This window comes from Grampus griseus (genome assembly GCF_964374135.1).
Source record: "Grampus griseus genome assembly, chromosome: 5".
Lineage (NCBI taxonomy): Eukaryota > Metazoa > Chordata > Mammalia > Artiodactyla > Delphinidae > Grampus > Grampus griseus.
This window is the reverse complement of record NC_138998.1, coordinates 77,534,023-77,549,095: the sequence shown is the minus strand read 5'-3', so window position 1 is coordinate 77,549,095 and position 15,073 is coordinate 77,534,023. Positions and strand designations below refer to the sequence as shown.

Here is a 15,073-nt window from a genome sequence, read left to right as displayed (position 1 = left end):
ATTACCAATGAAAGGGTCTGAAATCTTCAAAACTTACCAATCAAGAAGTCTCCATCTGAACTGTAAAAGCATCTGAAACATATAGAATAATTCCTATGATTTTCAGTTTTAACACTGTCCAGGCAAATTAATTCACTGCACAAATTATTGCTCAGTACCTGGTATGTGCTAGGCTTAGTGCTGGGTGTAAAATGATGAGCAAAATGACCCCATCTCTGCCCTCATGGAGTCTTAGAGTCTAGTAGGAAGTCAGACAGCAATTCAACAACTACAGAACCATATCATCATAAACTGTAATGGCACTGTGAATGTCACGTTCAGGGGGCTGAAAGAATAATGAACCTGATCTAGTCTGAGGAGGCAGCCAAGGCTTCCCTGAAGGGGGAATGTCTGACCTGAGATCTGAAAAAATCATCTAGGCAAGGGCTTGGGGATGGGATGGGGGTGGGGTGGGGAGAACATTCCAGAAGGAACAGCACAGGCACCTGCTCTGAGGCAGAAAGGCACATGGCAGGTAGAAAGAACTGAATGAAGGCTAATGTAGCTCAGGTAGACAGACAGGAGGAGCCTGGTATGACGCTGGACCCCGAGGGACATCTCCAGTGCCTTGTCATAGGGCCGTGATTTTGGCCCTGATTCATGGCTCAGAGAAGTTAAATGACTTGTCCTAGGTTGCTCAGCCAAGAAGAATGGATTGGGCTTTGGACACAGCCGCCTGGTTCCAAAGGTAGTGTGCAAAACTGCTATGATATTCTGCTTCCCAAAGAAAAGGCAAAAATGACTTTTATGTAAGTGTTTCTGATTTTGAAAAAAAAATCTAATATGTAAGTTCTTTTATTTAGGATCTTTAAGCTTACGCAAAGTTATTAGCTGAAGCCAAAGTCTGCCACCAACAGGTAGCCCTAATGGCTGCTCATACAGTATGACTTTGGACTCAAGAACAGCCCTGGGGAACCTTAGAAGTTAAGGATATTCTGACTCAAACCTGATTAAAGTCAAGGTTTGAGTCAGAATACTTAGACTACTCCTGCTTTCAGTGCTCCATTGTCCCTTTTGTATTTGCATTGTTATGTGACATTCTTATTTATGCCACAGAAGTCAGTCAAGATAGAAATGCTCATTTATTGTCATTATTTTAAAATGTATATCAAGATTGCTCTGGGGTAAAAAAAAAAAATAGTAACAAAAACAACAAACCAGCCTTCACCCTCTTGCCAGTAGCTCTTGGGGAAGGGGGCTCTCGTGCCATAGCTCTGAGCCACTTACCTGTTCCCCATGGAGGTGTTGCACAGGAAAATGTGGACAGCAAGCCCATTGTTAGACCTGATATCTCCAGCTCCACACAAGGTGTGCAGGCCCTGGGAGAGACCGCACGAGAGGGAAAGGTGAATGAGGCCAGCCCTCCCACTGGTCCCTGAGAGTCACGAGGCAAATTCTACTAGGGTCTTCCCTTTGGGACCAGGGAACCCGGAATTTACTGACTTATGTTTTGTAGATGGTGGCTCACCCTCATTGCCAGGCATGGCCCTAGGTCTGGATTGTCTTAATGGCTCCATCAGAGTTGACCTTACAGAGCATCAATTCATTAATTGGCATTTTATCAGTTTGGTGCTTAAGATCAACCTGAAGGAGAGTTTCCTTTGGAGGTAAAATTAGGCATCTAAGAGGCTTGGGGAGGAAAGTTGCAGCATTAAGGACAAATTAGTGCCCCTCAAATATACATTACCATGTGGGTAGCCCTCTGCTTATGAATAGGGTCAGCCCTAATCTTTCCAGAACAGGGTAGAGGAAAGTATTCTGACCAACTGTAATCCTCTCTGCTAATAACCCACAGTCCCAAAGACTTTAACACATGGGCCTTCCAAAAAGGAGGGAGCTCTGTTCCTCCAGATATCTATAATTCACCCAGAGTGAGAGATTTCTTTTTATATTTTAACTCAGTCTGCAAGTTTGGGGCCTATTTAGATGAGCCCACACAGGGCTTGGAGCACTTAATATGATAAAGAATTCAACATGGAACAAACAATTTGGCCTAAGGCTGGGCACCTGGACTCTCCTTAAGTAAGCTATGAGCTGAGCTTGGTGTACAGAACCCTCCCCTGGCTTCTTTGAGCCCCACCTCCTTGTAGCTCCCAGCCTCTCCCCTATATATGCTTTGTTCTGAGCACAGTTGTTCCAGTACTCCCAGCACCTATAACTACCAAGCAGAACTTCTAATCAGCATTGTGCTAACTAGAGTTGCCACCCTGAGTCGATGCTATTCTAGCCCAGGGGTCCATTTTGGGGAGTTCATGAAATTGGATGGGGAAAAAAATTATATATGTATTTCACTAATCTCTGACTGAAATTTATCATTTCCTTCAATTAACGTGAATGTAAGCAACAAACCACAGCAGTTTTAGAAGTGCCTGTAACCTTGTACTGATAGAAACCATAGATGATTTTATATCACATTATAGTTGTTACAGATATCCCAAAATATCATTTATGCTCATACTTTTAATAACCATAGTTGTTAGATCTTTTCATAGATCTTGTGGTTTAGTGCATTAAGAAGGTAGCACATATATTACTATAAACCAAACCAAATTTGCTATTTTAATATTTTTATCACTGTATTTCAATATAATTGGCTTCTTTGTAATTTTATGTAATTTATTTTATGCATTTAAAAACAAACACAGGCTTAAAAAATAAATAAATAAATAAAATAAAAACACAGGCTTTCAGACTTTCAAAGGAGTCCATGGAACAAAAAGGCTCAGAACCCGTGTTCTAGCCAGGAACAAAGAAACGTGAAGTAGGTAAATGCCCAATTTCCATTGGCTGTTTGGAGATGTTGTAAATAGCTCACAAGTGCCCTTTGGTGTCAGTGGCCATATAGTGCCTGTACGTAAGACATCCCTCTGCCAGCCCTCAAAGCAGAGGCAGGTGGTGCTATGTCTGCTGCCTGCCTCCAAGGCTGCTTCTGCTTGGCATCCAGCCTGCAAATGGCTGGATCACTCACCGCAGAAGAGAGTGGTGGGCAGGTGTGGATAGTATTGACTTACTTACACTCACGAAGTCCACTTTCTTCTGAGAGGCTTTTGGAATCTCAAATGGTTTCCATCTCAGCTGGAAAAGAAATACGCATACAGAAAAATTATTTCACAAGGGGAAACCACAGACTTTCTCAATAAATAGCATGAAAAAGGACAGCTGCTCACTCTGTGAGGCTCTGACTACTTGTGATTTTGTTATTTTCAATTTAATAATTATCCATCATTTCCTTAAAGGGGCTCAGTTGGGTTCTGTGTGTGTATGCAGGGTGTATGTTTGTGTTGTGTGTGAATGTTTAACCTATATGTATATATATTGTCTTCATTCCTTAGCATTTTAAATTACAAAAATAAAAAATCATTGCTTCCTATTTCTTTTAACATTTTGCTCTGGCACATCAGTGAGTTTTGACTGATGCTGCTTTTTATGCTATTTATAATCAGCTCCCTTTCCTGGTGTGCCAGCCTCTCTGTGTGGGCTCCTGACACTGCAGGGGGAGGCTCTACTTCTTACTTCCAGCCCTTGGAGTTTTGAATTATTTCTTTAAGAGAAAGAAAAAGCACCCAGCTGAGATTGGATTTGGTAAATGCAGTACCAGGTTCAATTTCTTCACCAAACCCCGTGTTTGTCCCCAGGCTGCCTGCCGGTTCAGTTTAAATCACAACAATCTTTAATTTAATAATGAAATGATCTAAGCAAGTAGGAAATAAAATCAGCAGGTCTGAGCCCTACTAGAAGTGTCAGCCCAGCACTTATTAATCAACTTGGCCGTGGGCCTGACCCAGGCAGTCTGGCAGCTGATAAACCCAGCAGCCTCAGGACATCTCATGGAGTGACCTGCACCCCGAGGGCTGGCTCCACTGGTTGCAGTGCCTGGTCAAGGCAGGCCCTCCAGTGGGTCATGGGGCTCAGCTCATTCTGTAGTCCAGAGAGGCAACTGGGTGGGAAAGGAAGCAGCACGTGGAAAAGGCAGCGCTGGGATGATCCTGCTTCTCTGATGTACACAGTCAGGCAGCAGCCTTTATTTCTTAAAAGCAAAGCAGGATTATCACATTCTGGGACTACTTTAAAAGAATGAAAGATGTTGACTTGAAAAACATTGTTGAAATCATGCTTCAGAGAGAAGGAAAAGGTTTAGGACTAATTCCACTGGGGATGATATTTCCTGGGGGAGTGGGGGGAACCTGAGACCAAGGATCTAGGAAAGGGTTTCTCAACTCTGGCACTATTGACGTTTTGTGTCAGACAATTCTTTGTTGCAGGGGCTGTCCTGTGCATTGCAGGATGTTTAGCAGCGTCCCTGACCTCTACTCACTGGATGCTGATAGCACTCCCCCAAGTTATAACAGCCAAAAATGTCTCCAGACATTGTCAGGTGTCACCTGGGGGACAAATATTCCCTGCTCGAGCACCATTGACCTAGGAGGATATTTCCCTGACATCAGCCAGGGCCACAGCTAAGCACTGCTGGCTTTTTTTTTTTTTTTTTACCATGAACCATTACCTGCTGCTTCCCTGTTTAGTAGCAGCACAGAGTTTGTACACCCAGGAAGATTGTCTGGAAGATAATATTACTTAGAATCTTGGTTCTAAGAGGAGTCATCATTCTAAATTTCCCAATGGAAGGGATTTAAGTATCTGATCAATGGTTACCTGGGCAACCTTTTAGATCTATCCAGAGATTCTAAACCCTGGCAAGCCGTGAGAATCACCCAGAGAGTCTTTGAGACCCCAAAACAAATTAAATCAGAATCTTAATTCTGATTGAGAAGGTAGGGCCCAGGCATCAGTATTTTATAAAAGCTCTGTCTTATAAAAAAACTTTAATGTGCAGCTATGGTTTAAGAATGAGCACACCCAACCCAGAGAGCCTGTGATTTTTGTATTGCTATTCATGTTCATGTTCAGAAAAGTCCACTTAGTCAACCAACCAGTCAATCAACTAAATTGCTGTATCTAGGGCCAGTTACCAAATAGCAAGGATGTTTAAATAATACAAGTCTAAGGCTTTCCAAACCTAAGGGAAAAAGAAGAGCAAGAAAAGAGAGAGAAGAAAGAAAAAAAGAAATAAACAAAAGGGAGCAAGTAAGCAAGAGAGAATCCCAGTAATAGGAAAGCACTACCTGGTTTGTTGCACTGACACTGAAACTGAGCAGGACCCTGCAGGGCCCTCCCAGGTGTCCCCTGTTTCTTGTTTGTAGAAAAAAAAAAAGGCTTTAATTTGCTAGGCCTTCTCTGAGTTCCAAAGAGCAGGCTCAAGCATTTAATAGGAAGAGAGAGTCACAGGACTCCTGGATCCTCCTCAAGGGATATACATATCTGTATCTGATGCATATCTTTGAGTTGTTCTGCAGAAATTAAGACCCCTACCCAGTAGAAGATGGTGACTATATGCTGACAACAAGCACTTAGACCCCAGACTGGTTGGAACCAGAAGGCTGAGATTCCAGAGACATCACTGTGTTACCTCACCACCAACCAATCAGAAGAAAGTCACACACCCTGCAGTCCTCACCCCAAATTTTGCCTTTAAAAACTCTTCCCCAGAAATCATCATGGAGTTTGGCCCTTTTGAGCATGAGCCACCTTTTCTCCTTGTTTGGCCCTTGCAATAAATCTTTCTCTGCTCCAAACTCTGACATCTCATTTTGTTTAGCCTCACTGTGCATCAGGTACATGAACTTGGGTTTGACAGCATGACAGCACCTTTGTAGATCTTCCTGAAATTAAAAATACCTGTTGTGGGTAGAAATAAAGTCCTGGCCCCTAGAGAAGAGGTTGGTACATTTTGAGTAGGAAAGACTGAATCAGAGAGGCCAATGGGTTGGTTTGGTTAGGTTTTTGCTGGTCAGTTTTTCAAAATCTTCTGTAGCACATCAGTCATGAGGAGAGAGAGCCTGGAGTGGAAGGTGGAAGGGCACCTACGTGATGATGTAGGTAACATGCCTTCAATAGGGCCCACATCCTGGATGAGGTGGTGGTCTTGAAGAACCTTCTCTAATGCAAAAGGTGATGCCCTTCAGATGATGGAGATGTTACAGGGAACGGAGTAATTTATCTGCTGAGTCTGATGGCAGAGGATTGTGCAGGACCTATACTCAGCATATCATGAACAATAATAAAGACCCCAAGGTGGTTCTGATGAACCCAGTACCCACAAGAAGAAGCCAGCTTTGAGTCTTCAGGAAAGAGATTTGGGTCAAGAGTTTTGGTGCAATATCATGTTGAATGTAGGGAGGGAAATTTGAGGAGAGGATAAACAGGAAGAGGCTATGGAGTGGACAGTGGAAACATCTCCTGCTAAAGCCAGATATTCAGACTAACTGCATGCTATGGAGCAGTAACCCTCTGATCCAAGGCCAGCCCAAGGGGACTGTGCACTGGGCTGAGCCAGGAGACCTGGGTTCTGCAGCTGCCTCTGTTCCTATTTACTCTGTGACTTCTGGCAAGTCACTGGATGCTTATTAACTGATTTAATTCTATAACTTTTTAACAGTTAATTTTGTTTATATTATTGCTAAAGAAACCCCCACACAGAATTCAATTATTAACATTTCAAAAACAATGAAATCAGTTGAAGTACCCAATACAATGTCTTGACTATAGTGGATATTAATATATTTGTATTGAATGATTGAATGAATGAACAAATATAAGACACTGAGAACATTGCTAGTATCTCAAAAAACAAGACTAAAGCAAATTTGTGAGACTTTTGGAAGTCAAAATGACATTCAGGCAATAGCTAGTAAATTGACAAATGTTTCTAAAAGTCCTGAGATTGTTTCTAAAATGTAAGTCAGTTCTTTACACATGTGAAAACCCCTCAGTTCTTCCATATCCTTTCTGATTTTCTGTCCAGTTGTTCTATCAGCTGTTGAGAGAGAGGTGTTGATGTTTCCAACTATAATTGTGGATTAACTCTGTTTCTCCTTTCAGTTCTATCATTGCTTCACATATTTTGCAGCTGTGGTCTGCAAATTCTGTTGGAAAATAAACTCTTGCTTACTAGAAGTGAGATGGTCAAAAATAATTTGGAAAGCATCTTCAACAGAGACTAAAGTTAGAATTAAAAATTCTTTAAGGTTACCAAAGGAGTAGGAGAATCATGGCAATATTTAATGATCAGGATTTGAAATTCATGCTCAGGGATGTAAATGAAACCAAAGAATTGGACTCAGTATTTCCAAAGTCAGAAGATTGAGAGGTGTACTGGATGATCTGAGTATCACCTTCAACACTACATAAGATTCCCTCCAAAGCTGCCTTGGACTCAACTAGATTGGATGAGTTGGATACTCTCAACGACACTGGTGGGCTAGAGGTAGACATATCATTAGAAATTGATAACATCTATCCCAGATTTTGGAAGTAACTTGTAGATGGTTTTGTGATCATAATATGCAAACAGTTGTTAGCAGCAGCTATGGCTAGGAGAGGTCCAGGGTAATGTACTACAGTGAGTTTCAGCCCAGACTAGGGAAGATGGGACAGGGGGATAAAATAAAACAGTGGCTCATTAAATTCTTCAGCAAATCTAGAATTTGAGGAAAAAGGCAACATAATTTATGTGGAGAGAAATCAGGCTTTGGGAGACTCTTTGGCGGTATTAGAGGTAATAGAGCACAGTTAAGGAAGATTCAAATCATTGTACTTTGTTTAGCCTTTTAAAAGTCTTTCATGAGAAGACAAAAAAAGATGAGCCAGCATAGTATTTAGATGACATTTTTTCATGGATAGAAACCTGGATTCCTATTTGACCTTGCCCTTGAGGGTAAAGTTAAGGGCTTTATATCCATTATTCAGCACCCAGAGCATGAAACATAGTAGTCACTCAATAAATATTTGTTGGATGACATTTAATTCTCACAACAACCCTCTAAGGCTCCCATAATTATTGTCTCTATTTTAAAGTGACAAGACAAATGGTTTAGAGCAGATAAGTTTTCTTTACTAAGAACTGATACCAACAATTTCTCAGCCTCCCTTAGCAACCTAAACCCTGAGCCCTTTAATCTCAGCCTGTCTTGATCTGCTTTCCAAACCATTCATGATCTCCATGGCTCCCAGGCTTTGCCTCCTTTTAATGGTCTTGTACTTGGTCCTCTAATCTGGGCCCTTATCTACTGCTCCTCAGGTGCTGTGTTGCCTTGGCCCAGTCTGACTCCTGGGACCCAAATCCTGCTAAGGTCCTTCAAAGTCAGCGTTCTTGTCCAATCCCTATATATTAACTCATTCAAATGATTTATTGTACCACTCCTTGTGCCAGGTTTTGTGCTAGGTACCAGAGGTGAACATGACAGTCTCTGCCCTCAGGGAACAAGAAGACCCTGCAAGTATGGGCAATTCACGATTGAAAAACAAGGAAATGGATAACTGGAAGTGACTTTGGAAGAGAAATATAAGCAGGAATGTTCCCTCAGGAATAATTCCTGGTACAGGGCATATTTAACGTTCTTACACACGAGCAATAAGAGACACACACAATAAAATAATCTGGTTTGCATACAGCTTCAACATCTTTCCAAGCAGTGAAGTGCAAGTTGATGGAGATGTACTTAAAAAGAGCCAGCAAACTGTCCAAAAGGGCTGAACAGGGCAATGTGCACTGCGGTGTTGGCAAGTGCCAGTGAATGCATTTAGAGAAATGTAATCTAGTCTATTTATAGGATGATCGGAGCTGAGCTATCAGGGAGTTACTTCAACAAATACTTGTGATTCTACCGTTTGGAAGAAGGCATGTGCTGGACACTGCAGGTTATATGAAAATGATGGAGACATAGATCCTACTCTCAAATACTCTGAGAAATATTGAAAGAGTTCAGTGAAGAAGGTGGAATTTAAGATGAATCTTAAATTATGGGTGGCATTTGGGTGGGTGGATACTTGTGAGGGAAGAAGAGAAAATTCTAAGTAGATGAAAGAGCATAAAGCACCCAGGCAAGAAAATTTAGAGTATTGTCCTGGAATGGTGAAAGTTCCAGTGTGGCTGATGGGTAGAGGACATGGAAGAGAGGGAAGGGCTTGAAAGATACAATAAGAATCACCTGTCGTGGGAGCCTGCACTTGATTGGCTGGGCAGTGGGAGGGAGAGTTAATGGCAGGATTTAAATATTTTTGAATGATAATTTAGTAAGTTGAGTCTGGCAGCAATGTGTGGGATAGGGTGGGAAGACACACAGATCAGTTAGGAGGCCATTTTAACAGTCCTGGTAAGAGGAAAAGAGGTCCAGACCAGGGGTGTGAAGAAAAGGAAGGAGAATACAGATACCAGAGACATCTTGGGAGCAAATGCTACGGCAGTGTTTCTTAAAGTGTGGTCCAGAGCCAATCTGAATGGAAATCATCTAGAGAGACTCCTGTGCATCATCCTAGACCTACTGAATTAGAATCTCTGGGTGGGGAGTCTGGGGAATCTACATTTTCAACAAGTCACCCCGGTAACTTTTATGTAGGTGGGAATCACCATTCTATAGACATGGCACCTAATTCAATGTAAAGAGAGAAAGAAGTTCTCAAAGATGACTCTAAGGATTGGCTGGGCAGTGGAGGGGAGGGGTAATAGCAGGTTGAGTGTGAAAGAATGGTTGTGTCATTAACAGACCTAGAGAAGCCAGAGAGAGAGGAAAGTTTGGGTGGGACTATGATGTCTTCAGTATGGATCCTGTTGAGTTGGGACATACACATGGCAATGTCTCCTGTGGGGTTTGAAGTTGGTGGGGAGATTTGTAAAATGTATTGCAGAGAGGTAATAGTTAATGTCATGGGAACGAATGATGTTCGTTAGATTTTAAAAAGTAAAACATGTGGAAGATGGCAAGAGGGAGAAGAAGTGGAGGCTAGAGTATAAATGAGGTTCTGCAATGAAGGCAGCCCCAGAATAGCTTCCAAACCCGAGTGGTGGGACTGACTTCCTGCAACATGGCCTACCAGGTTATACCAAGCTTTGGGCTGAAATTAGGTTGGGTGAAGTTAGATATCTATAATTCTACCTGCAGAGATGTAGACGTGTGGGGATAGGTGGGAAGTGAAGTGGGCTAGAAACCCCCCCTGTTGCTCAAGGAATTCCTCCTCTTAGTTCACCAAAGCTGGGTATTTCTTATAAGCAGCAATTAACCCTTCATCTCTAAAACAGAGTTCAATGAAAGTGGGACTCACTAACTGATAATTGGAAGGAAAGGGGAGGAAGCAAAGGGAGAATTGGGCTGAACTGTCTCCTCCCCAAAATTCGTATGTTGGAGTCCAAACCCCTAGTACCTCAGAATATAACTGTATTTGGAGATAGGGTCTTTACAGAGTGATTAAGTTAAAATGAAGTCATTTGGGTGGGCTCTGATCAGCATGATGTGTCCTTATAAGATGAGGAAATTTGAACACAGAGACGTAGAGAGGGAAGACTATGTGAAGACACAGGGGAAGATAGCCAACTGCAAGCCAGTCGAGAGGCCTCAGAAGAAACCCAGCTGCTGAAACCTTGATCTCAGACATCTTGCCTCCACAACTGTGAGAAAATAAATCTTTATTGTTTAAGCCACCCAGTCTGTGGTACTTTGTAAAGGCAGCCCTAGCAAACTAATACAGAGGGGAAGGGCCAATGGGGGTGAAAAGAAAGAGAAGAAAAAAAGAAGGTAAGAAAGACAAGAAGGAAGAGGAAGTGAGCAGCAGGAGAGAGTAAGTACTTCCCTCTCTCCCAGGAGGATGATGGAGACAGGGCAGGGGCAAGAGAGTCTAGTTCAGGACCTTGGAGATGGCCTGTTTTGCGGGTTTACACAATGTCACAGAACACAGGAAACGACAGAGATCCAGGAAGAAAAGAGGGTAATCTAAAAAAAAAAAAAAAAAAGTTCTGATGAACCTAGGGGCAGGACAGGAATAAAGACACAGACATAGAGAATGGACTTGAGGACACAGGGAGGGGGAAGGGTAAGCTGGGACGAAGTGAGAGAGTGGCATGGACATATATATACTACCAAATGTAAAATAGATAGCATGGACATATATACACTACCAAATGTAAAATAGCTAGTGGGAAGTAGTTGCATAGCACAGGGAGATCAGCTCGGTGCTTTGTGTCCACCTAGAGGGGTGGGATAGGGAGGGTGGGAGGGAGACGCAAGAGGGAAGAGATATGGGATGTATGTATATGTATAGCTGATTCACTTTGTTACACTGCAGAAACTAACACACCATTGTAAAGCAATTATACTCCAATAAAGATGTTAAAAAAATAAAAGAAAAGAGGGAAGTCAACTGTTCCAGGCTTTGGGACGTTGAGGAGAAAAGGATTGTATTTAGCCATGGATGATTTATAATAGTAAAAATGGAAACAATCTAAATATCTGACAACAGAGGAATTATAAACATGTATTGGATAATTATGCCACATGAAAAATCATCTACACTCAAAGAGTTTAAAAAGACATGGAGGGCTTCCCTGGTGGCGCAGTGGTTGAGAGTCTGCCTGCCAATGCAGGGGACACGGGTTCGTGCCCCGGTCCAGGAGGATCCCACATGCCGCGGAGCAGCTAGGCCCGTGAGCCAGGCCACTGAGCCTGCGCGTCTGGAGCCTGTGCTCCGCAACAGGAGAGGCCACAACAGTGAGAGGCCCGCGAACCGCAAAAAAACAAAAAACCCCAAAAAAACCCCACAAAGACCTGGAAAAAGGCACAAAATATGATGTTTAAATAAATTAAGAAAAGCAGAATGTAAAACTGTATTAGAGAATGACTGTACTTACAGTAAATATATATGTAACTACCTTTTTAAAAATTAAAGTATAGTTGATTTACAATGTTGTGTTAGTTTCTGGTGTACAGCAAAGTGATTCAGTTATACACATATATGTATATATATTCTTTTTCATATTCTTTTCCATTATGGTTTATTACAGGATATTAAGTATAGTTCCCTGTGCTACACAGTAAGACCTTATTGATTATGTATTTTATATATAGTAGTTTGTATCTGCTAATCCCAAACTCCCAATTTATCCCTCCTCCCCCTTTCCCCTTTGGTAACCATAAATTTGTTTTCTGTCTGTGAGTTTGTTTCTGTTTTGTAAATAAATTCATTTTTATCATATATTAGATTCCACATATAAGTAGTATGATAATCTCTACTTAGTGAAGTCAGATAGAGAAAGACAGACATAAACAGCATTAATATAAGAGCATGCACAGCCTCTTCCCCTTCCCTTCCCTGCTCCCTATGGAAAATTCTGCTTTGCTCATTCCCACTCCCTCAGTCCTTTGAACTCCAGTCTCACCATGTAGATCAATGTTGTGTGTGTGTGTGTGTGTGTGTGTGTGTGTGTCCTGGGAAAATGGGATGAGGAACTACACTGTGTCATTTTCTAGAGGCAGAAGGTAGGGGCAGGCAGAGGCAAGCCATGAACAAGTGGTCCAGGCCTGAGGAGCTTGGGGAAGACTAGGTGTGAGAGGGTTGGAGTCTAGGAAAAATTGGGGGATGGGGATTTTGAAAAGTGTTGCTGTGGGTCATAGCCTGGATGCTCCTTAATGTTTTCAGGGGAAGCCAATGAAGATTGGGATTATTTTCAATTACTTTTGGTCTCTGGCTACATGAGACCCCAGACCTTATTTATTTACATATATGTGCAAAGAAAAGGACTGGAAAGAAAGAAACCAAAACACTAGAAGTGGTTAACTCTGCATTGGTGGGATTATTAGGCATTGACACTTTTATGTAAGTTTTGAATAAAAACATGTATTAATGGTAAGGGGTGCATTATTGTTGTTTAAAGAAGGTATACATACTTTCAGTAGAGTGATCTGGGCAGGTTGAATTGCAAAGGGTTAGGAGTGAATAGGGGTGATAAAGTGGGCTTAGATTACTTTCTCAAGAAGTTGCTATGAATAGGAGAGACTTGGGCAAAAGCTTAAAGAGGTGGGAAATCCAAGACATTTTTGGAGGGAGGGGGCTTTTAGGATAGTGAGATCTAAAGAGTTTGACAAATAAGGCATCAAACACCCACTAACAATGTATTGTTTTGAAACATTTTTGATAATTTGTATGTCCTGGAGGCAGAGGGAATTTTATGATATAATCTTTAATTAGCTTTGAGGTGTTTCTCACTTGGTCCAAATGATATTGATTGAGAACTAAAAGGTAATTTCCTCAGCTGAGGCTTAACTGAGTCAAGAGTCTGACTTTCCAACAATTAAGACATTAGGGCTGTAGTGATAACAAAGATAAACTTTAAAGGACTCTGACGTTTAAAAGAGGAATGCTGATTCAGGAATGCTAATTGAAATCTGTAAACTCACAGTTAAATTAGATGCAGATTTGTTTGTTAAATTCTGGGATTCCAGAAGTTAGAGGAAGGTGCATGATGAACAAAATTAGGTATATTTCTTATGTGAGATATTAATGGATTGAACTTGTTATGTCCACAGCTGAATATAAATACACTCAAAACCAGTTTGCATTAATTCTTAGATGATTAATTAAATATACCCTAAAAGAAAATGAAGGTTTGGGGGCATAGTTTCCCCTGGGAGGGTATCAAAGAACACGGTGATGGTAGCATATCCCATAATGCTCCCTTGGAGGTAATATTAAGTAATTCTCATGTTCTCAAATTCCCAGAGATGACTAACGTGGGAGTTGGTGAAGCTGATGAAGCACTGGATTTGGGCTGTGATAGGTGAAAACATACCTACTATACAGGTTTCAGCTGAGAAGAACTGTCAGATGTGTATCTAAATATAATTTTCTCAGACTTTTTCTTTGAGTATGGAGTACAGATTTGGAAGAGGTTACAAGGAGATGGGGGGGAAGTGATGAATGCAGATTGCTATGGTTAATTAATGAAGCATAAAATTGGAAAGAGATATTAACTTGTCAAGAAGGTGTAAATGAAAAGACAAAAGGATAGATTTTGCAAGAACAGCCAGGGTGTGTATCAGGACAAGGGAAGCAGGATGGCAGGTGTAGGTTACAGAGTGGGAGGAGGATAAACCTCTACCTTGATGGAGCTGGTGTCCAAAGAGGCATGATCGAGTTCTGGGGCACATCTGTCCCAACATGTGTGAGCACAACATTGAAAATGAGCAGGGGAAATACTGGAGAAGAAATATATTTGGTGGCCACTATGTAGAAAGCATCTGAAAGATTCAAAACAGGAGGAAGGTAACAAGTTCAAGGGAAAATGCAAAGCAAGGAAATGGGGAAGGGGAGAAGGAAACAAATGTGTATCAAGGTTCTACTAGAAAGCAAGCGGAAACTTCTGATGCAGCTATTTTGTTGCCTCTATATTAACTCAGGCTTTTAAATGCAGTTTCCTCAAACTTCTCTCTCAAAATGTATGTTAACTACTTATGAAATAATGAATTAACATGCACAACTGATGTACTTGACTCTCACATATGGGCGAGATTTCCATTTTCTACTTTGTTAATTTCTATAACATTTAAGTTTTTATAAGTATACATTACTTTTATAATAAGACAAAACCAGAAAAATTCTATCAGAATGAGGTTAGCTTCCATGGATAAGCCACTTGTACCCCCAAATAATCATTGTGAAGTGTTGTATTCATGTTTTAAAAAATGTATTGATAGTAGTCATAGCAATAATAATATTATATAAAAAGGATATTACTGAGCATATTACATATTACACATCACACTCACATTTTCCTTAAAGGTTAGGTTTAAAACCTCACCTCCCCACCCCAAACAAAATGATATAGGTGTGGCTCCACTGTTGCCAACACAACCACGCACAAATCTATGACGATGTATAAAGAGACTTAGATAACTGTGTGGGTGATATGAGCAGGCAGAGGCATTGGAACTCCCCTCTCCACCCTATACACCACTGGTCGATAGCTACCTTAAGGGCTCCATGACTTGAATTCCCAAACATCTGCCTACAGATTTTGCCTATAATCTCTCTTTTAGTCAATGCTCAATTGTTCTCAAATTTAGTGTGCATAAGAATTACCTTACAAAGAAGCACACACAAAGCCATGTATCCTATACTTTATGGGTGATTTAAGGAATTTTTCAGAGAT

At 41.3% G+C, this 15,073-nt stretch overlaps 1 protein-coding gene across 1 annotated transcript in view; it reads right to left on the bottom strand.

The window, feature by feature from the left end:
* The window catches only part of HGD (homogentisate 1,2-dioxygenase), a 45,215-nt gene that overhangs the window by 16,881 nt on the left and 13,261 nt on the right, over positions 1–15,073 (bottom strand). Inside the window, exons 5-7 of the mRNA XM_082654366.1 lie at positions 3,055–3,114; positions 1,267–1,358; positions 38–72 (exon numbers count right to left, since the gene is read on the bottom strand). Coding sequence (XP_082510492.1) covers positions 38–72; positions 1,267–1,358; positions 3,055–3,114 — 187 coding nt within the window. The remainder of the gene's footprint in view (positions 1–37; positions 73–1,266; positions 1,359–3,054; positions 3,115–15,073) is intronic.